Source organism: Hyperoodon ampullatus, assembly GCF_949752795.1.
Source record: "Hyperoodon ampullatus genome assembly, chromosome: 15".
Classification (NCBI taxonomy): domain Eukaryota; kingdom Metazoa; phylum Chordata; class Mammalia; order Artiodactyla; family Ziphiidae; genus Hyperoodon; species Hyperoodon ampullatus.
In genome coordinates, this window is record NC_136928.1 from 62,487,780 (window position 1) to 62,512,437 (window position 24,658).

At 39.6% G+C, this 24,658-nt stretch overlaps 1 protein-coding gene across 2 annotated transcripts in view; it reads right to left on the minus strand.

The window, feature by feature from the left end:
- LTBP1 (latent transforming growth factor beta binding protein 1) overlaps window positions 1–24,658 on the minus strand; it is a gene marked incomplete at its 5' end in the record, with an annotated part of 437,494 nt that overhangs the window by 276,973 nt on the left and 135,863 nt on the right. For both annotated transcript variants that reach the window (XM_079721395.1, XM_079721384.1), the window contains one exon: window positions 8,935–9,104. In XM_079721395.1, the coding sequence (XP_079577521.1) occupies window positions 8,935–9,104 (170 nt within the window). The remainder of the gene's footprint in view (window positions 1–8,934; window positions 9,105–24,658) is intronic.

A 24,658-nucleotide genomic window follows, 5' to 3' on the forward strand; every position in this document is an offset into this window, starting at 1 on the left:
AATGACAGAACTGACCCATCCACTCCTCTATGCATCACAAGACCACCCCAGTGTTTGATGCTCTGAGATGTCACGACAGGCAGCTGTTAGAGGGAAGGGTACAAATAGAACATGTGTTAGCCAGAGTCTCTGTCCACAGCACAATGTGAGGGGTGCATGTTATCTGGAGTGATGGAATGGTAAAGCTGTGTGAAGCAATCAGGGAGATAAGCCCCAAGAAGATCCAGGGACAGCCAGCCCTCATGGAGATAAGCCCCAAGAAGATCCAGGGACAGCCAGCCCTCATGGAGACTAGGGCACATTTCAGTAACGGCAAGGATGATGTTGAGAATCCACAGTACTTGTAGCACCCCATTATATGTTGCCCTGTCCCCAGTGCTTTTCAGAAAAGGCTGATGAACTTCATTCTTATATACAACATTAATGAGACAGAAAGCTTCTCTGGCTGCTTCTGCTGGTGTTTCACTTTTGTAACAGTTGTGTACTGCCTAGCTCTAACTTACAAACACCTTAAGAGAGATTCTGATTCATTTCATCAGTATCATCCCTGCTGGGGAAAGAGGGATCCTGAGATGCACCTGTAGCCGTTAAATGGTGATCATTAAAACAAGCAGCGCAGCTGCCTGGTGCGTGGGGTTCCAGACCTTGTTAAAGGAGAGTGCTCAATCCCACATAAGAAGCCCAGAGGCCATCAACCAAAAGAAACTATGACTAACACCCTCTCACCTGCACTATGATGCTTGCTTGCTTTCAGCAAAGCTTTCCAAATCTGTTTCTAGGATACAGGGTTTTAAAATATCTATGATTTTTTTTCCCAAGAGCAACCACTGCCTACCTAAAATGTTTTCATTTAGTTAAACTGGTACCTTGAGAGAAACTTGTGAAGCACAGTTAGGGCTACAAGAAAACTTCTTTAATGGATACTTGCTATATGGATACTATAAGGAGCTCCAAAAAAGTAAATTTTTAAATAATACACATTTATGTATTTGATTGAATATATTTGTGTGTTTATGTGTATATACACATATTTCATTATTTAAAGTTTGCCTGCCAGAAGAATTACTCACATAAAACCATGTTGCAATTACCTCCTAGGGAAGAAAGGTTTTCCTCCTCCTCCTGCCATGTATTAATTTCTACTACCTTTGTATGCGAGGAGAAAGGGAGACCAAGGACAGCTGGCTTTCAGCTTAAGGATAATTTCATAAGACGCTCATACTAAGTCAATATTGAAAAATAATGCACAACTAAAATTGTAGATAACCACAACACAAAAACTTCTTTAAGAAATGTCATACAAAAACACAAAGAAGGTACTGAGGTCTTTACCTCCACAAAGTGGGTACAGATTCACCACAAGGCCATCATTTTCAATGCTAAGAGGACCTTTCTATAAGGAGACTGACCCACAAGAAGACAAAGCATTCTACTTTAATTCCTTTTATAACATCTCATAAGCAGAACTTTTGTATCAAAAGTATCATTTCAACTCTAATGATGATTAATTTTCTAGAAGCTATTTTCCCATTTAGAAGAAAAATCAAGTCAAGCCCTCAGTTTCTGGTAAATAAATCCTAAGGCTGAGTAGGCACCATCTTTTTTCAAATTCAAGTTTTCTCCTACCAAAACGTTGCATTGTAGTTTCCCTCAGGCAAACTGTAAATTCATGTGTTTTATTTTTCCTTAGAAATATCACAGTTTGGTCACAGAATATTCTGGAGCCACACAGTGTTTCTCAATATCTTGAACTCAGTCTCAACACCCAGAAATATCCTTGGATTGGTTTGTTATGAAATCTTGGGCCCTTTGGGTTTAAAAGCCTCTTTCTCTGGCACGGAAAGCTGCCCACTGGGGAATTTAGGTTACATAATCCTCTCACTCTAGGTTTTCCTCCACTGTTTTCACATTGCTGGATAAGCTTCTTGGCAGTGTTTATAATCAATCCATGCCTACCACTGCCCAGCTATCTTGAACTGTGCGTGAGTAACCAGGCGATGAGAAGTTCACATCCACATACCTTCCGGGGTATGACCAAACAACCCCTGGATAAAATAAACCACCTGCCCTCACCCCTCCAACTGAGGCACGGCAGCCACAGCCAAGACCACACATGGAACAACTTCTATAATAGGTAATACTCTGTCCTTCAAAGGAACCTGAATTCTTAAGGACATCAACTCAGCAAAACCCTGGTGTTCACCCACATTCACCAGAATGCTTTCTCAAGCATTTTTTAATACCCAGTATGCTGATGCTTTGCTGTCTAAGCTTTTAAGGCCAACAAGGATTTTACCAGAAATTATTGAAGACTGGGTAATTTTCTTCTGGCCATCTTAGTGCTAAGATCCACATTGCCACATGGCTGGGAAACTGGCTCAATGTTCCTGATTCCCAAACAACACTGTGTGGGGATGACCAAGCAGCTCCAGGAGCTTGCTGATTTTACAAGGGAAAAGGCACAGAGCTTTACTACCAACCCTTCTTCCAGGCAGTATGTTTTCACACCTCGTATCCTTTTTAAATGCTAAATCGTTTGTTAGTTTGCATCAGCTTCCTGTAAGATCGTTTCTGGCTGGTACAGCTTCCACTGTCACTTCGTACTTGTTGTATTGGTGTGGGGCCATTCCCTCGAGACACACTTACCTGCACATGACAAGCTAAGGGTAGTCTCCATGCAGGGAAGGATTTCGAGTGCTGAAGAATATTAAGTCTACGGAATTCTCCTTCCTCCCAAGTGCCCAGTGTGTCCGTCTGCAAAGCTTTGCCCTAGTGGGGCTCCCAAGCAATCAGGAACTAACAGAGAGAGCATCTCAGAGAACTGGGATTTGCCAGCACACTTGATTTCCCCCTCCCTTTTCTCTCCTCACACGATCTTCCTATCACTCACATCTTAAACTTCAACACCCAAATGAGGTGAGGGTGGTTCTCAGGACCAGACTCTTCCTCACCCGCATTTTCAAACTGTTCTTCCTCTGGAGGTATCCCTATTGCAAATTCATCCTGCACTTAAGAATCTGGTTCCAATTCTTCTCATCTGCACTTATTACATCTACATTTGCCTTCCTCTAGTTGCCACTCCACGGCTTCTCCCATTTTTTGGCAAAGGCCCAGGAAGTGGAGGATGAATGTGGTCTTCCTTAAAGCCAACTTCCATCTATGGTGGGTGCTCTGAACTACACCACAGACTCCCTCCCTGTGAAGATTCTGTAACTAGCACTGTGCATCCGAGCCTCTAATGAGTATTCCTGCCCACCTAGTTGAAATGGCTGGCATAAGCACAACAGCCTAAGCCAAATACTGCCTGCCTATCCTTTAAACTTCAGATTTGTTTTGCTAAAGCAAAAATCTTGGATGTGTCCTCTAACCTTCTGCAGAACTACTCTCTTCTCTCAGGGCAACCAGGAAGATGCAGTTTTAATGGTAACATCTTCGCTCTATCAGTCTGCAACCACAGAAAATCTGCACTCCAGACACATGAACTTTTTTTCCCGGGGAGATATAACACTTGTCATCAAACCCTGAGATACTTTCACGCCTTATGCTTCTTGGTGGCAGTGTGAACACAGCCTGAAGGCTAATGCTAGCACATTCAACCATAGTGTGGCTAAAAGAGGAAGGCTCGTGTGCCCAAAGGGCCCGCGCTCTTCAGAGTATGGGAACATGGACTGCGGTCAGGCCAGAACTGGGCTGCAGGGATTTGGGCAGCAAAGTTGCTCAATGGACTCTTTGCCTCCCTCTCAGACCTAAGACCTGCTGAGGAGGGCTGCTGTATCTTCAAATGGGGGAGCCAGGAATTCCAGTCAGCCCGTGACTCATGTCGGGGGGTGAGGGTGGGAGCAGAAGCTGAGTCGACTGGCCTGTTGCAAGGAATGGGAGGGGTCAGCACAGACCACAGGATCCAGGGCTAAGATGTTTCCTGAGGTCCCAGTGCAGGCATGATAAGGTTTTCTTCTGTCAGAAGCAGCCTAATGGGGCTGTGTATGTGTTTCCTGCACCACTATGGGTGTTTACCTAAGCAGAAAGCTTAAGTTTAACAATTTAAGTAAAAATTAAATGTGGGCTTCTCCTAACTTTTTGTAACTGAAAAGTATCATATTTTCTCAATGACAATAATCAATCCCTCTCTCATGTCTCTGAGCACATCGGGAGATAAATCAGCAACTCTTTTAAGAATCTGATTTGTATCAATTTTAGAAACTTTAGAAAGGTAGTATATAAAAGATGGTGTCTGCCTTTCTTGAAATCTAAGATTTTGGCTTTGTTGAATCTGAAGTAAGGTTTCAATAGACAACTTTAAAATATAATTAACCTTTTTAAAAGCTAAGTCCACCTTGAGAGGAAAACCACTGGAATTAGCAAGGAGAAATCCAATTATAAAAGTTTACATTTCTAAAAATTTCCAATTAAACTGAGGTAATAGAAAAAAAAAAAGTGGAGCAGGTGAATATTCAAATCAGAGATTCTCCAATTTCTTAGCTCTAGGACTCTTTGCATAACGCTGCAAATCAGTAGTCTAGGGAACTATTTCAGCTACAGGGATATTTCTGCTCATCCTAAAACTCTCCTTTATAAGTCACTCCACACTCTACCTTAGGAAGCTCTCCATGATTACCCCTGATGATAAAAAAATCCTTCCACCATGGACCAAAATCGAAATGTTATTTTCTGGTTTTAGTATGATCAAGCATCCCATGGTATTTTCAGCACAACAGCAGATAGTCTGGAATGGATACTTATTACCCTCAAGCAAGATCTTTTTCTAGTGCATTGTATTGAAATCATCTCTTTAGGTGTGAGATATTTGGGTCTGCCCCTGAGCAGATAGGAAGATAATCTGAACTGACTGTTGTTATAAGATTGCCTTTAAATGTTATCATCAAGTCATTTCAACTTCCCTCCCTCTAGGTTAAAAACACTGCTAAACCAACCACAACAGAATTTGGTTTATGTAGTCAAACCTTTCCTACAAATTACTGAAGGAGGTACTGGATAAAGTAGATCCCAACGCCATTCTTAGCACTTCTGAGAGAACCAGCGACCTCCATTCCTTGAAACTTTTATAACTACTTATTTGGAAATAATTTTTAAGTATTTTTGTGTTATTTTTAACATAACGTGGCTTTACCATATTCACACTTTGTGCGACCATGATAACCATTTAATTCCAATACACTTCCATCAGCCCCAAAGAAACTCCTTAACCATCAATGGTCACACCCCATTCCTGCTCTCCCCAGCCCCCAGCAACCACTAATCTACTATCTGTCTGCATGGATATTTCATATAATTTGCCTGTTCTAGACATTTCATATAAAAATGGAATCATATGTGATCTGGATTCTTTTGTACCTGGACTCATTCAGTATGCTTTCAAGGTTCATTCACGTTGTGGCATATATCATATCTCATTCCTTTTTGTGGCTGAACAGCCAATGGCAAGATATACCACATTTTGTTTATCTACTATCAGTTGATGGGCAGTTTGGTTGCTCTCACTTTTTGGCTATTGTGAATAACACTGCTATGAACATTTGTACATACATTTTTGTGTACACATGTTTTCACTTCTCTTGAGTATATACTTAGGAGTGGAACTGCTGCGTCATAGAGTCACTCTGTGTTTAACTTTTTGAGGAACTCATGGTGATTCATGCAATTCAGTCCAGCCGCATGGCCATTAATAGGTCATCCAGTGAAAATGTTATTTCCATCAGTATCAAAAGGCTTTCTATAAACAACCAGGAGTAACATCCATTACTTTCCCCAGCGCTGTGTGACATGTCACTCTAACGTTAAAGGAAACTAGACTTATCTAACACAACTGGTTTCCTGGTAGTTCATGCTTTTCTGGCTGCCTCCAAACCAAGTGGAGCTACATCTGAGAATCATCATGGGGAGGAGGGGGGGTTGCTGGGAATAGTGACATTGAAGAACAGTTGCTTACACACAGGGCCTCTAGAGCATCTTTTGGTTTAATTGTCCTGTTTCAGGCACCAGTCAGTTAGGTCCAAAATCTATATATTTTCAGCAGATTGATTTTTTTCAATTGAAGCATGGCTGATTTACAATACTGTGTTAGTTTCAGGTATACAACATACTGATTCAGCATTTTTGCAGATTATATTCCATTATAGGTTATTACAAGACAGTGGGTATAATTCCCTGTGTTATACGTATATCCTTGTTGCTTATGTATTTTACATATAGTAGTTTGTATCTATTAAACCCATACCCCTAATTTGTCCCTCCCTCCTTCTGAGTCTGTTTCGTATATACATTCGTATTATCTTTTAGATTCCACATACAGGTGATATTATACAGCATCTGTCTTTGTCCAACTTATTTTACTAAGCATAATATTCTCTAGGTCCATCCACGTTGCTGCAAATGGCAGTATTTCGTTCTTTTTTATGGCTGAGTAATATTCCATTGTTTATATACACACACCACATCTTAATCCAAACACCTGTTGATGGGCACTTGGTTTGCTTCCATATCTTGGCTATTGTAAGTAGTGCTGCACTGAACACTGGGGCACATGTATTTTTTCAAAGTACTGTTTTCATTTTTTCCAGATACATACCCAGGAGTGGAACTGCTAGATCATATGGTGGAATTGCTAGATCTTATGGTTGCTCTATCTTCAGTTTTTTGAGGAACCCCCATACCGTTTTCCACAGTGGTTGCACCAATTTATATTCCCATCCTCAGTGTACAAGGGTTCCCTTTTCTCCACATCCTCTCCGACACTTGTTATTTGTAGACTTTTTGATGATAGCCATTCTGACAGATGTGAGGTGATACCTCATAGTTTTGATTTGCATTTCTCTTATAGAGATGTTGAGCATCTTTTCATGTGTCTGTTAGCCATCTGTATGTCTTCTTTGTAAAAATGTCTATTCAAGTCTTCTGCCCCTTTCTTGATTGGGTGGTTTTTTTTTTTTATATATACTGAGTTGTATGAGCTGTTTGTATATTTTAAATATTAACCCCTTGTCAGTCACATCATTTGCAAATATTTTCTCCCATTCCATAGGTTGTCTTTTTAGTAGATTGAGAAACTAGGTCTCTAGATTACCAGTTGGCAAACTACAGCCCATGGGCCAAATCCAGCCAGCTACCTGACTTTTTTTTTTTTTTAAACAACCTACTAGCTAAGAGTTTTTACATTTTTAAATGTCTACATTTTAAATAGTTATGTACGTACCTATATATAACATCCTCAATTTGTATCTTGGCTCCTAATGCCTAAAGTACTTATTACCTGGTCCTTTAAGAAAAAAATTTGCAGACCCCTGCTCAAAATGATACTCATGCAAATTAAACTAGTCTCCAGTCTTAATACCAGAGATTCCCAAACCATCTTTTCCTGACACCTCCGTGAAATTCAGAATTCTTTTATCAGTATGATCATAAGCTTTCAAAAATTCTTCCCATCACATTCTAATTTTGGAGAGCTTTTATAAAATATGATCTATATAAAGCTTCAAGGAAATAGTAGTACCTCTTTAGATTTTTAGAGATTAGAAAAATATTATATACTTAGGGATATTTCTAGAGAACAGGCTATTAAGCACTGAAATCAAAGGAGCTTTAAAAACAAGATGATAGGGCTTCCCTGGTGGCACAGTGGTTGAGAGTCCGCCTGCTGATGCAGGGGACACGGGTTCGTGCCCCGGTCCGGGAAGATCCCACATGCTGCGGAGCGGCTGGGCCCGTGAGCCATGGCCACTGAGCCTGCGCGTCCGGAGCCTGTGCTCCACAACAGGAGAGGCCACAACAGTGAGAGGCCCGTGTACCGCAAACAACAACAACAACAACAAAAACAAGATGATACATCTATTGTTTTGCAAATAACTTGGAAGCTATCCTTTCTAAAGGGCAAGGAGATGATCTACACAATTTCTCCATTCTTCCCTCATCATCCCAATAAATCACCTCAGACAATTGCTCTGGGGTCCAGCCTCAAGTCCTGAGCACAATTTTCTCAAAAGATGAAAAGTGGAATGTACATACCTTATATTAGCTACTCTTTTTGTTAAGTGGCCAATTCCGGGATGTGGAGCTGGTCCCCAGGAATCAAGCCCATACAGACACAGGCTTCTGAAGTGCCAAACAGTAGTAAGAATTCTCTCTCAGCTCTCCACACTACTCTGGGTGGTGAAAGACCGTCCTTTTCAACCTCACAACTGGCATTCTCTTTCATTACTGATGGCGCAGGCCATCCGTCAACGTGAGACGGAGCAGGAAGCTGCTGGAAGGAGCGTGTGCATCCAGCTCTCCCCTTTGAACGGTCTGCCGCCTCACTGAAGAACGTTTTCTCCAGATGCTGCCAGCAGACACTCTGTAATATTTAACCCACAAATCATCACATTCCCCACCCTCTGAGCTGGGGCTTGTCCTTGAACCTCCCCCACAGTGAGATATTAACCAAGCTGGCCACTGATACAATAGCTCTTTACAAACTCAGTAAAACCTGCCACACCATGGAACCGATATACTAAAAACACTGCCCTCCTAACATGAAAATATCCACTGTAGGTAAATCTCGGAGGGTAATGCAGGACACTGCAGACATCTCACAAGGAATAAATCCTGGCTAGCTCACTAAGGAAAATATTTTATCAATGTAAACACATCAGCCATACAACTGTACAGAAAATTAGAGCAAGTATATCTTGGAAATGGAGCCATCTTGCAGAAACAGTATTACAGGCAAGTCACTTCAGATCCTGCAATGTCCAGGAAAACTGCCTTTCCTCTGAAGAAGGAAAACATATTGCTGTCTGGTTGTTTCAGGAACCAGTATGGATTTTAAAAAAATGATTCTTGAATTTTATCTACTGTGACACATTAGAGCCATCTACAGAGCGAAGTGTTTCCAAACCATGATACTGTAATTTAGAAAGATGATTGACAGGACATACTCACACTGAAAAGGTGCTGCCCCATGATCGTGTCCAAATCTTAAAGGGAATGAACCTTCAGTAGACTGCTCTCCCGAAATCACCTTCTGAGCTGCAAAGTACTTGGGCTTGAGCACATATTCCTGGGCCTGGCCATGATGAATCATCACATTCTGTGAGGAAAGGGGTGTCACTCTGGAAAGAAACAAAGTAAGGATAAGGAAATTAATAATGGACTTTTAAAGTCAAGTAAGAAGGAAAGAATAAGAAATCAGTTAAACTTAGAAAGGAGCATAAAAATTTCATACAAGGCTAATTTTTTCCTTCAAATACTGTAGTCATGACATAGTAAGAAATAATAACACCTTACCCTTGGAAACCTCCAACATAAAGGGGACTCTGCCTGTCTAGTCAAGAAGCATAAGGACATACAGGTCGTGAACAGACGGAGTCTATCAAAGCACTGAAAGCACAGCTACCATGAGCCCTCATGCAACACACGCAAGTTATATTTAAGACAAAAACATGCATGAACAGGTATGTATATCAGGAAGGTATTAAGCCTCTTTGAGCCTCACTTTCCTATTCTGTACCATGGAATATCTGCTGCACAAGGCTAAGAAAAAAATTCTTGTAAAAATCTGAACACATAAAAACTGAAAAAAATTTTATAATCTTTTGAAATATAAATTATGATGATGGGGAAAAAACACACTCATATCATTGTAGTTAACAGTTATTTTAATATTTCATGCTGTATCTCAATGATTAAAACTGTACTATTTAGGTTAAGTGTTTCATAATTACTAGTCTCTAAGAAGAATAATAACTTACGACAATCTCATAATTTTGTCAATGACACGAGTCAAGACCTCTGAGGACTCCTGAACACGATTATGTGTTTTCACCCTCCTGGTTGAACCCTTTTCTCTTCTATGACAGTTTTCTACTGCTGCATGTACTGTATACTTTAAAATAAGCCTTCATCCAGATCTAATCACTCCCTGAGGGACAGAATTGAAATCATTCACTAAGCAAGACAAACAATGTAGAATATAAAGAAGATATACCAACTAATTCTGGAAAATGCAAACTTGCTATTAAAATTGTTGGAACAGACCATTTTAGTAGCAAACTGAGCCTCTGGAAGGAAACTTGCCCTCTGCTGTAATCTTGAATATTATTGACTGTGACACGTTAAAGCCATCTAAACTGAACAATATTTCCAAACTACCATAGTATAACTGGGGTTTTGTGGCACCTTATTAGCATGAGTTTAGCCCAGTCAACCATCTTCCCAAAAGACTGGCCCTAATGAGGGACTATCTGAACAAGAGGAAGAAATGACACCACGGGTGGTGAGCAAGAAAGATAAATCATCAAGCCACCAAAAACACCCATACAGTGTCTCATCAAAAGCAGTAGCAGAATCTTGAATAGATCCAGCCTATTGGATTCATTCTGGTTGGGATGGATGAGCTATTTTGTGAGACAAGACAACCATGAGAGACAAATAGAAGAGGCTGGGATTAAGGGTGCTTCCCTCTTAGCCAGTCAGCGATCTAAACCTATTACTTTCAACCCTGTAGTCCCAGGAAAGCCTAGGAAAATACATCTTGCGCCTAGATTTTCCCAGACGCAATGCCATGGAAGGGCATTCTCTTTGTCACTGGATGACTGACTTAAGTTACTAAAAGCCTAAAGCTTAACATTGGAAACACTTTTGTTTTGATGATGTAAGTGTCGGTTTGAACTTTAAGTATGTTTGGTTGGGATGAAGTAGAAAGTGAAACAGCTGGACACATCTGGTGGTGACTGATAAGAACCACAAGGCTGCTCTGTCAGCCTTGTGGAAAGGGGAAGCCCTCCTTCTCATCTCAGGGGCAACTCGCTCCCCAGCTACACTGTCAACCCCGTCACTATACTACTGGGACCTGCTGAGAGAAGTACAGGCTGACTCCTGTTCAGAAGAGGACAGCCCGGCATTCCAAGAGACCTTGAAGCTGCTACAACTCATTCCTGCTCTGACCACTGCCAGATAAGGGTGACCGTGGGCTCTGCCTTCTAGTTGAGGTCCTCCCTTTCTCTCCCCTCTGAATCACAGAAGTGAGAAGCAGCAAGAAACGAGCTGAAAGCATATGTGTGTGTGGGCTCCTTTTCCCTAAACCTTAACAAAAAGGTAATGAACAAACAAGAGAGCTGTACCAGGTCTAGAACTTGAGTAACAAACCTCAGCCATCATTAACTAAAGGAAATGAGTAATAGTACTGGTACCGGTACCCAGGTCTTACTCTAACTATCCTACAAGCGACAAACACATTGCAGATATGAAACTACACAGAGCTGTGCTTCCTCGTCCTCCACCTCCTTCACTTTCCTCCAATTCGAGGATGCAACTAAATACATGTGCTCGCCAAGACACACAGACACATGAACAGACAGGCCACTCTGTCTCGTGGCCTCGTGGAGAAGCAAAGCCATAAGAAGTGACACCATGTGGGGCAAGTAGAGGCACCTGTCCACTCACTCATTCCACAAACAGAAATTAAGTGTAATCACCATCCGACTCTCTCTTCCTCACTTCCTCCTTCATGGTTGGCATCTACCTTTTCCTCTAATTTCACCCTTCACAATTATTTCCGCTTTGGACCATCTCTCAGCCTTACAAATATATATCCTCTTTAACTCTTCTTTTCCTTCTCTTTCACTGAAGTATATGTAGTGTTTCCTATCTCCCAGGGAAGAAAAAAAAATCTCCTTTCAATTGGGATTTTCTCCTCTCTTCCCCCATCCCTTTACATTAAAAAAAAAAAAAAAAGGCTTAACCATCGCTAGTGAAAATCAGATCTCTCATAGCATTATAAATAATTTTTTAAGGGAAAACCAAAATGTTTAAAGAAAATTAGATTAAAATGAAAACTACAGGACCCCTGGTTCAAAATGGATTTGGGGGCACCCATATATTTTCCCTTCCTCCAAAGAAGCCCTAAAAGATATAGGTAAGGAATAAAAAAAGAAGAGAAATCCAGACTTGACATTTGGCTGTTATGCAATAGGACAGCCACACTAGTCATTAAAACATTGAAGTACTCTGTTCTGACAAACATCTACTGTCCCAAGCCCTTTGTGTTCTTCCCTCCCCGACTCCACTGGACTCCCCAGGATATCCACTCAGTCCCATAAGTAAGAAATTCACATTTGACAGAGCTGGAGACCTCAGGGTCTTGGCTCCAGCATCCTTTCTGATTTGTGGCACAGGTGCTGTCCAAGGATACTAAAAATGTTTCACAAAGCCCATTAACACATACAGGAAAAATTTCAACAAATCTGTAAGAGAGCCGGGCAGACTGAGAAATGTTGACTGTTGTAGCAGGAAGGAAGCCATACCTAAATATTTTAACTTCTTTTACCTCCATCTACAGTAAGAAGCACATTTCACATGGAGATCCAGTACACATCCATACATATATATTTTTTAAATACAGCTAAGTATTACAAAATAGTATATTTATCCTTACTATGCAAAGGACACGAATATTCTCTCCTGTCATTTTTTTAAATGACAGTCTTGAACTACTACATTGATGTCATGACTTTCTGACTCCTAATGGGTCACAAAGTAGCTTAAGGACACTGGTCGAAAAAATCACACAGGCACAGAGGAAACCATCTTCCCAGGAGACCACAGACATGTTCTGGATACTCAAACCAAGTAAAGCACAGGGTGATAATGAGAAGTAGGGCTGAACACTGGTGTCTTCACTAAGAAGGCTACATATGAAGGCAGCTGTTCTCCCTGATTCTAGCAAAGAGAACATCCAAAAGTCAGGCTTCTACCCCCATCCGGGAAAAAAATGGGTCTTCTTCTCTAAAAAAACGGAACTATGTGGTACAAACCACAAAACTTACTCCCCCAGAGTAAGGCCCTCTCATTCTGGTGTTTGGAGATCCCCTAGCTTCAAGACTGGTTTCCCATATTTCCCCTAAAAGGAAGGTTGCCAGGCAACCAGGAGACAGGGCGTTCCAGGAGAATGATCCTAGGGAAAAAAGGGGGAGTCATGAGAATGGAAAACATGATTGAGATTTTGGAGAAACTTGACTATATATATGCAATTGATGGAATGGGAAAAGGGAGAACCCATTCCCATTTGATGCTAGGAACACACTCCTTCAGAAAGCACAGAGATGTTGGCTATGGACACACAGAGGGAGCAACCCAAGCACCCTATACTCGGCTTTGCCTTGAGTGGAACACCCACAGACAATATTGCGAAGGCTGTAACTGCTAGAAACAACCCATGTGACCAACGTAGATGATATAAATATACATACCTAGCTGTAGGAGGTTGGCAAATTCTGGAAGAGGAGAAGTAAAGGGAAGATGAGGAGAGCCACTGCCCTCATCTTACAAAATGGAGGGTCATGAGAGAACATTCACAACCTTGAAAGATGAGGTTGACGGGAGAGGAAATAGAGGTTTAAATGTGTTGGCGGAGTATGTAGAGACAAACAATACTAAACAATGATGTTTGAGAGGAAGGGTGGGGAGCAAGAGGTGAAATGAATAAGCTGAATCTTCATCTCCTACGGCAAGCAGTTTTTAGACAACATTTAAAGGGAATAAATCTAGAACTGGCCAGAGGTCACTAGCAGAAGGAGTAATAGGACTTGAGGATTAAATTAAGGGTGGCAGGGAGCAAAAGGAAAAGGAGTCAAGTGATGATGAAGGTTTCCAGCCTGGTTGACTAGAAGGGTATTTTTGGTTCAAGTCCAAGAGGAAAAGTAAAGGCAAGGAGGTGTGCCGAGTTAAAGCAGTCAGAAAAAAAGGGCCAGTGTGTGAGGAAGATAATTATGTTAGTTCTAGAGAGAGAAATGTGGGGTGGATCTCTGGGGAGCAGATACAGAAAGCCTCTGAGTTTAGGAACAGTGATGTTCCAAGAGAGGCCAAATTCTTCTAAGGCAAAAATGTTTCAGAAAAACTATGGAATCACACAGTCTTGGAGGCTAGTCGCACTTAGTGGTGGGGGCACAAAGAAAATCAAGAGGAGATAAAAACAAAAATAACACAGATACAGAAACGATAAGTGGAAGAAAGTTTCTAGATGGAAAGGAGAGAGAACCACCAGAAAATTGCTGCAGAAAAGGCAGGGAAACAAGCAATTGGAAAAGGCCACTGGGTTGGGTTGTAGGTCAACAGCCCCCTCAGCACTGCCACTTTACTAGTGACAGAAGTGGGACTGCATGGGGTGAAACACTTGATGAGCGCTCTACTAGTGACACTCGGAAAAGGAGAGAAGCAGGCCAGAAGGCAGGGGTACAGTCAGCCATCTGAAGACTTGAATCTGTGTAAACCTTTGTATCTTTGTAAGTAGAAAGGAAACAATTACATAAAACTTCTTTCCTTAAAAGAAGGGATTAGTTACACACTGTTTACACTTCTGCCTCCAGAGTGGCAATTTTTGGCACAAGAATGGACTAAATTTTTCCATATTTCTACTAAATCCATTATTTGACCTGTAGAGCGGGTGGGAGGATCTGGCAACACCCAAGCCCCTTTCCACTTAAGGAAAGGGCTTTGGACCTCACAGAAGGGAGCCTCCAACAGACCATAAAATGTTTCCCACAGAAGGTAGGTCTGACATGATCAAACCCTCTCCCCTATGATTAGGGCACTCAGGTTTATAATCAGGATGAAGAAAAACTAGGAGAGGAAACAGGCTGCCACAGAGAAGTCAGCTCCAGTCTTTCAGGGCCTGTTTCTCTTTACAAAGTTCAAGTGGTCATATGTGCCCGGTTGTGTTTCAAGTAGCTTAGAAGCGTGGGTGGATGCTCCTCAAAGAACAGAATGCACCAAAGTAAATAAGAAATGCAAGCTGTGATTTGATGGAGAAAGGCTCTTTCCTGCAAAGTTCAAGGACAATGTGCACAGAGATGGACAAAGAAAAACCTCCCTCTAGGAAGAGGTCGCAAGGCAGAGTAACACACACACACACACACACACACACACACAGAGGTAAGGGGAGACAAGTGTTTGTTTTCAGTAACCCCATTCATAGGAAATTATCTATCCAACCAAAAAAAATAAGGAGGTAAAAGGCTGCTGATGACGAGTCTAAAGGACAGCACAGACTTCCAGTAACAGAGTGAGGGCTAGAGCATGCCAGAACAAACACAGAGAAAGTGAAATGAAACAAGCAAACACAGTCATGAGAACAGGAAGAAAGTAAAGATTACACTGAAAATATCAATGTAGGGATAGAACAGTAAAAAGTCTTACGCTTCAAATGAGATGAAAAAGACAAAAAAATATTGAAAAAATAAAATTAAAGAAGGTAGATAGTGGGGGTTGGGGGGCATGTTGGAAAGACATGGAAATTAAGGGAGCTTTGGTGGTCATCATGAATAAACATGGTAAACTCAACCAAGTTGAACCGATTTTCTTTTACCAGTGGTTCTTAACTGGGGTGATTTGACTCCCAACCAGGGACATTTGGCAATATCTGAAGGCATCTGTAATTATCAGGATGTGGAGGTAAGGTGCTCACATCTAGTGGGTAGAAGCCAGGGATGCTACTAAATATCCTACGACATACAGGACAGTCCTTCATGAGAAAGACTTATTGGGCTAAAAATGTCAACAGTTCTGAGGTTGAGAAACACTGCTGTAATCATGAGCTATTAACACAAAACAGGTGTAATGAACACCTGAGTAAAGAGCCAATGGCCTCCAGGAGTAGCAATGAAGATGTCCACAGAAATGATGCAACCAGGAACACAAGAATTTAGATTCAACAATAAAGAAATTGATAAAAAACATACAATTTCCACCTGTGTCTTTTGGAAGCCCCATTAAGGCCACAGGAAGGTGGCCTTGTACTCAAGTTGTTTGGGTGGCTTGGGTATAAGGAATGCTAGAATATCACTGAAAATGTAATGGGATGGCCAAGAAAATAATCATTTTTATTAGAACTCCTCAAAGGAACAGTATAGAATGTGGTTGGAGAAAGCCCTTTGATAAACTGCTTAGCACTGCGCTGAGGGTGTGCCATAAAGACACGATGCAAAAATAAGATCTGGTCAGTCACTAAACCGCTTTCTAAGGAAGGTGAGTCCCATCTACTGTATGGCTTTGGTTATGCCAACAAGGTCAGAAGCATTTGGGGCCAGACATGAATTGTCTCGGATAACAAGAGAGAAAGGCACAGGGCTGCACCAACAATTCTCCACACTACTCTCACGGTCCTCACGTTCTCCTCTGAAGACATCTGTCTGACCTCAAGTGCTGGCCTCTCAGAGGCACCCTGTGCCCTGGAATAGCCCTGGTTAGAAGAGCCTTCTGGACCTGACTGCTACATGCAAACATTCAAGGAATTCTCCAACCCTCTAATCCCAAATTCCTAAAAGGGAGGGGACTATAATAAAAGAGCTGTAATGAAGAAGAGACTCTAAGAAGCACAGTGAGCAAGGCCTCCTCTTGGGAAGTTTAATAATCATAATGCTTGGGAGATTAAAAAAAAAATGAAGTGTAAATCAACTATACTCCAATAAAATTTTTTTTTAAATGAAGTGGACTGAAATTAAGCGCTTAAAAAGTGTAAATGGTCTTAACTCAATGAAAAGTCAAAGACTGTCAGACTGAATAAAAACGCCCAGGTGTTGTATATGCTGCTTACAACAATTCCATTTTAAATATAAAGACACAAATAGGCTAAAAACAAAAGGATGAAAAAAGAGGTAACACGTTAACATGAGTCAGATAAAAGCTGCAGTGGCGCTGTTAATAATAGGCAGAGTAGATTTCAGAGCAAGGAATATTATCAAGGATAAAAAGCATCATTTCATAAGGATAAGGGTCAATTCATCAAGAGGACATAAGAATCCTCAACAGTTGTGAACCTGATAACAGAGCTTCAAAATACATGAAGTGAAAACTTAAATGAAATTTTTAAAAAAGCCATGAGAAATAGATAAAACTTTGTAGCTGTAACTGCAGGTTTAGTACCTTTCAATTGACAGAACAAGTACACAGAAATCAGTAAGGATACGGAAGACTTGAACAACACTATCAGCTAGCTTAACCCAATTGACATTCATAGAACACTTTGCCCAAGGGCAGAGCACATGTTTCCCAAATGCATACAAGATATTTACCAAGATAGAACACATTCTGGGCCATATAACAAATTTCAGTAACTTTTAAAGGGTTTGGGTCATACAAACTATGTTCTCTGACCATAACAGAATTAAATTAGAAATCAATAACAGAAGTATCTTTAGAAAATGCTCCAAATACTTGTAAACTAAAAACCAAACTTCAAAATAACCAATGGATCAAAGACAAAATCAAAAGGGAAATAAAAATTATTTTGAACTGAATTAAAATGAAAACACAACCTATCCAAATCTGTGGGATGCTGCTAAACCACTACACCAAGGAGTAAATTTGTAATGCTAAATACCTATATTAGAAAAGAAGAAAGGTCTCAAATCAATGACCTCAGCTTCCAAGTAAAGAAACCAGCAAAAAGGAAAGTAAAACCCAAAATAAAAAGAAATGAAATAAAGACCAGAGCAGAAATATATGAATTTGGGAGGGGGGGGGAAGTCAATAAAAGCTGTTTGAGAAGATCAGTAAAACTGATAAATCTCTGGCTAGAATGATAAACAAAAAGAGAAAGAAGACAAGTTATCAATATTAGAAATGAGAGAAGTGACATCACTATAGGTCTAGAAGGTCAAAAGGTCTAATGAAGCCATTTGAAGAAGCCTCCATTAGCCAAAGAATAACTGTGATTGGGTTGAATTATTTGAAATATGTTTAAATGTAACCATTCATTAAAAAAACTAAGTCACCTTTGGAAGATGTTAATCAACTCATTATTTGAAAACTGGTCAATCAACAATTAGCACTACACCCTCATGTGATGGTTAATTTTATGTTTCAACTTGGAGGGTGTTTTTGGATGAGATTAACATTTAACTTGGTGGACTCTGAGTAAGCAGATTGCCCTCCATCATGTGGGTGAGCCTCATCTAATGAGTTGAAGGCCTGAATAGAACAAAAAGACCAGCCTCCCTGACTAAGAGGGAATTCTGCAGCAGACTACCTTCTAACATTACCTGCACCATTGGTTAGGTTCTCCTGGATCTCTGCCTGTTGGCTCTACTTCAAACCTGGACTTGCCAGCCCCCATAATCACATGAGCCAACTTCTTAAAATAATCTCATTATATACAGTATATATGCACACACACATATGCACACATGCAATTGGTTTTGTTTCTCTGAAAAAGCCCAATATATAACCCACTACTTTCTCTATACAAACTGAACCTCAAGCAAACAACTGAGGAGAGATGGTTTGGAAAATTTTTCTAGCAGAAAAAGGATAGAATTAAAATACCATATTTGCTACCCCTATTGAAATGTAGTCAATAATCAATGACTGCTAACATCTCAAAAAGAGACAACACATGCCCCATGATGGAAGAGCACACCACCACTTTGGAAGCAGTCCCATCAAAAATCAAACCTGAATGTGATCAAGCATCTGGACCTACACACCACTTACAGCAAATTCAATGGGCAAAGTACATGTTAATTTCCCAGCAAAATCTACAGTTCAGTGAAGAGATTTCAAGGAAACACAAAAAGAGGGAAGAGGGACTCACAGATCAAAATATTTAAGAAACAAAAACTGCCACGATAAATATTTTTTTATCCCAATTTGAACAAATAAGCTGTTAAAAACTTATGAAACATCTAGGGAAGTTTACCTGGATTCTTAATGATAAATTTTATTAATTATCTTAGGTGGGATAAAGGTCTTGAGGGTATGTGTTAAGAGCCCTTATCTTTTAGGGATACTGAAATATATGCTAAATATTTACAGATTGACTTCAAAATAATCAGGGGGAAGAAGAGAAGTAGGCAGAGTATAAAAGAACACAATTGGCTCTGAATTGATAAGGATGGATACACTTTGGAGTTTCTCCATACTATTTTCTCTGTTTTTATGTGTTTAAACCATTCTCTAAGAGTTTACAAACTACAAGTATATGAAATTATTTTAAACCTGTATCAAATGAGATCATCTATTTACAAGTATTTTGAAAAGTAGAAAAAAAATCAATAAAACTAGAAGAAAAAAGTTAAAAAGTAGAAAACATTACTTACGTGCAAGGTGGCAATATTGCTTAGTATTCACAAAAAGAAAAAGAGAAAACAAATAGCAAGAGAAGAAAAAAGAATGAAAAGACAAAGAAATTCCAGCCATGCACATCCCTACTTTTCTTCTATTTCTAATTATCAAAGCTACAAGCTACAGACACTGTAAAACTCTTAGAGGAAAATATAGGAAGAACACTCTTTGACATAAATCACAGCAAGATCTTTTTGACCCACCTCCTAGAGTAATGGAAATAAAAACAAAAACAAACAAATGGGACCTAATTAAACTTAAAAGCTTTTGCACAGCAAAGGAAACTATAAACAAGACAAAAAGACAACCCTCAGAATGGGAGAAAATAGTTGCAAACAAATCAATGAACAAAGGATTAATCTCCAAAATATATAAACAGCTCATGCTGTTTATATATTTGCAGCTCAATATTAAAAGAACAACCCAATCCAAAAATGGGCAGAAGACCTAAATAGACATTTCTCCAAAGAAGACATACAGATGGCCAAGAAGCACATGAAAAGCTGTTCAACATCACTAATTATTAGAGAAATGCAAATCAAAACTACAATGACATATCACCTCACACCAGTTAGAATGGGCATCATCAGAAGATCTACAAACAACAAATGCTGGAGAGGGTGTGGAGAAAAGGGAACCCTCTTGCACTGTTGGTGGGAATGTAAATTGATACAGCCACTATGGAGAACAGTATGGAGGTTCCTTAAAAAACTAAAAACAGAATTACCATATGGTCCAGCAACCCCACTACTGGGCATATACCCAGAGAAAACCAAAATTCAAAAAGACGCATGCACCCCAATGTTCATTGCAGCTCTATTTACAATAGCCAGGTCATGGAAGCAACCTAAATGCCCATCAACGGACGAATGGATAAGGAAGATGTGGTACATATATACAATGGAATATTACTCAGCCATAAAAAGGAATGAAATTGGGTCATTTGTAGAGACGTGGATGGACCTAGAGACTGTCATACAGAGTGAAGTAAGTCAGAAAGAGAAGAACAAATAACGTATATTAAGGCATATATGTGGAATCTAGAAAAATGGTGCAAATGAACCAGTTTGCAAGGCAGAAATAGAGACACAGATGTAGAGAACAAACATATGGACACCAAGGGGGGAAAGCGGGGGTGGGAGGGTGGGGGTGGTGGTGGGATGAATTGGGAGATTGGGATTGACATGTATACACTGATGTGTATAAAATAGATAATAAGAACCTACTGTATAAAAAATAATAATAAAATAAAATTTAAAAAAAAAGCTACAAGCTAATGAGGCAGATATCCTATCTGCAAAGGATGAGGTAACTGCTCAAAAGCTCTGAAAAGCACAGATGACTAAACTTATTCAGTTCAAGGTTTTGATGATTTATTTAGCAAGTAACCATGGAAGGAAATATTGTTAATAACCAAAGTCCTTAGTTTTGTCAAAAATGAGCTACCACATTTGGTTACTTGGGACAGCATCCCTGCACACAAATTTAAAAGGAATTGCAGCCATCTCCTATTTATCTAAACTAAGAGAGGCCAGGGTAAACCTAACTAAATACAATCTAAGAAAAATGCAAAATGTAAACAATAATTAAGGGCTTCTACCCTACTGAGGAAGTGACAACTGCAAAGCTTTTTCATCAAATTCTAGGAACCAGATCCTAATGCTACCACTTGCCCTGGGAAGGAAGGGGAGAATTATCTCAGTTTCCTCACTGCAACATGAGAGTGATGATATCCACCTCACAAAGGTAATGTAAAGACAACATGAAATGGGATTTGTTTTTTTAAAAACGATTCAGTTTTATTAATTAACATATATTAATTTCACACATAATCTAAATAAAGCCTTTTACAATTCATTGTGTGATCCTTGATCAAAATACAGATTACAAGCATAGAGAAACATTTTCATTCCTCTGATATAATGATCTGAGAATTGTGAGTTCTATGGTTTACAAAATGAAGCCTCATTATTTAGTAAACATGGGGGTACATTAATTATATGACTTTACCTATACTTTTCTTGGGTATCAGTAAGTTAAGTGTGTGAAAATACCTAGCACAATATCTGATGCACACACAAGGGTGTCAGATTCTTTTACTTCCCTCCACCAATAAGGAGGAGAGCACAAATACAGGATTTTACCCCTCTGGTAACATTAGAGTTCATATTCAGAGACTGCCCAAATGTATAGTTAAAAGCAATGTTTGTTTCAAACAATTTTTATTAAAAAAAATTCTGAAGTTATTTGTAAATATTGAGTTTGGAATTTACAGTCCCTTTCAGCAACCCTGAGGTCAGTTATCTATATAGTTATACCTACAAGTGAGAGACCTCCACCAGTTTCCAATAGAGAGTCAAGGAACCTAGCACCACAGCCACTATGGAATATAGTTTGGCAGTTCCTCAAAAAGCTAAAGACGTAATTACCATATGGTCCAGCAATTCCACTCCCATGTATATGACCAAAATGAACTGAAAACAGGGACTCGAACAGATACTTGTACACCAGTGTTCACTGGAGCATCATGCATAATAGGTGAAAGAAACAACCTAAGGTGTGCCCTTTGACAGACAAATGGATAAACAAAATGTGATATACACACAATGGAATATTACTCAACCATAAAAAGGAATGGAGTTCTGATACATGCTACAACCTGGAAGAACCTTGAAAACATGATGTGAAGTGAAATAAGCCAGATACAAAAGGACAAATTCTGTATGAGTCTACTTAAATGAGGTGCCAAGAAGAGGCAAATTTATAAAGACAAAGCAGAGGGGAAAAATAGTGGGAGAGAGATGGAGAGTTATAGTTTAATAGGTACAGAGTTTCTGTTTGGGGTGATGAAAAAGTTTTGGAAACACAGTGGTGATGGTTGCACAACAGCATGAATGTAATTAATGTCAATGACTTGTGCACTTAAAAAGGTTAAAATGGCCAAGGTTTACCACTATAAAAAAAAAACTATGTAAAAAAGACCCCAGATTCCCTACAAACAAACCCAAAACTAAACAAAATTAAAAAATAAAAATAAGAAAACAGGGAATGAAAGGGCAGGTTTCTTACCCTTCCTGTTCCCCATCCTTCAGTATTTCTGGATGATAAAATGTAAGGCTTATTCATCCCAGTCTATTCCAAATATGTTTTTGTCTCCTTTTAGCCAACTGTTTAAGATGCCAGTTTTACAGTAATAATCAGGTATATGTTATATCCCCCACATTATCACTTCAGTTTTTTTCCCCTCCTGCTTTCTAACACTCTTCCCTTTGGTAGCTGCTCCTTATACCACATGATGAGATTTCAGCCTCTGCTGCCATAATGTTACATTCTCCAGTGACCTGTGTCTTACCACACTGCAAGGAATTAATGGCTGGTTGGCCAGATATGGGAAATAAATATCCACTTGTCTGGGAAGCCTTTCATACCCAACTGCTCATTCTCCAAATTCTTCTCCCACAGCACTGTTAGAGCTATTGTATTTACATGAATTTTTAGTCAACTCTCCATCATGGACCCTAATGGCAGCTGAAAGGGATATTCATGGTTTCTGGTTTTGGATGTTAACTTTGTACACTCCTTCCTCATTACCTATAAACCCGGAAGAATGCAAAAGATAGTGGGAACATATCAGACAAGCTGTTCTTCTACAGTCTTCCCTCTTCCTAGCCAGCACCTTCCTTACACTGAGCTCTGAGACTGGCCTCTCAAGAGCCAAGGATGGATACAACGGTAAAGGATCCAAGAGCTCACTTTTCCAGGACACGGCATCCACAGCACTCAAGATGGAGAAAGCACAAACACTGAATCAGATTTTGGAAATTCAATTGTACTTCTGCCTGTTCTACTGAATCTGAGAGCCATGGATCAAATTCCTCTAAGTCTGTTCCCTCATTTATAAGGTGTAAGGCTCTATGAGATGACCTCAGAAGTCCCCCAGCTCTGAAACTCCATTATAAGCACATCAAGAACTGTAGCTCCAAAACTGTTCTCTAGTCACATCAGAAAATATTTCATATGGGAAACTATTTTTAATGTAGTATACATGTAAATGTCTGTTCAAAGTGGGAAGAGAATCTCTCGGGGTTTTACTTACCCACATTCAAGCTAACTAAAATTAAAAGGGGAACGTTTTTTGATTTTTAAGGTGAATGCAATAAACTCTGTTTTTCCCAAATGGCCTTGTTTTTTTCTATTACAACTGCTGCTAAACTAGGTCACCTAAGTAATAAATATTGAAAGCATTTAACCAAATTCAAACATCTGTTCCATTCCTCTTTCAGGGTTTGATCCAGCTGAAATAAAATATCCACTGCCCTACAGGACCTGCAAGATCCACACTGCTGGAAATGTTGTTTTCTTAAAGCCAATATTACCTAATGAAAAAATATGGCCTATTTCAATAAGGCACAAGGAGGACAAAACTATGTGAGAGGCAGCAAAATGCGATCAAGTAAATCCTGCCTTGCTGGATATTCCCACAGTAGGGCAACAGGGCTCATAGCAAACCTTGCTTGGGTATGTGCCCAATTTAAGCCCCTGCTCGGTAGGTCTATCCAGAGAACATGGTGAAGGCAGTGCCTCTCCAGCTCCTGTATATACTAGGAGAACTTTGCTCTCAGGGCTGTTACCCTATTCTGCATTGGAATTTCTAAGCAAATAATTCAAATTTGACTTTGGGAAAAATTACGTTGACTTTAGAAAACAGAAATTGGTTTGTGCATAGAGATACCACAAATAAAGTTAATAATTAAATAAGAGATTAGAAAAGATACCTGCAATGCACGTGAAAAATATGGGTATGAGATACAAAGATCTCTTATAAATTAACAACAAAACAAATGGGTAACCCAATGGGAACAAAACCAAGTAAGAAAATGGACAAAGGACATGAACATGCAATTCACTGAAGAGAAAAATCCAGAAGATGGAGAAGATGCCCAGCCTCACCAGTAACGCAAACTTAAAACTGCATTTCACACCCACTCTGCCAAGATTTTTTCAAATCACGAAAATGTGGGGAAAAAAGGATGGAACTATGGCTGACAGGGACATAAAGTGGGAGAAGAACAATACTCTTTGGCACCACTGGTGGAAATGTGAGTTCTAAGACCTTGGAAATCAATCTAGAAAACTTAAATTCAAGATAAAGCTATCCAATGACCTAGTAACTGCATCTTTTATAATTTAAAGAAATATATCCCAGTATATAAGGATATATATTTAACATGTTTATTGAATCACTGTTTATAACAGCAAAAAAAGTTAAGAACACTGGAAACAAGCTGAATGGCCAATAGAAAAATGGTTCAATAAATCAGCACATTTACAACATGGAATATTATGTAACCATTAAAAATGAGTTTTATCTATGTTGGAGGATTTTCTACAACCTATTTTTAGTTAGAAAATGAAGACGCAGAAACATTCATATACTATGTCCTTATTATTAAGCAATAATAAATGACTGTATGAACATGGGAAACATAGCACAGCTTAGGCACTAGGTTATTAAGTTATCTATGAAGGGGAGTAGTATGGTTCAAGG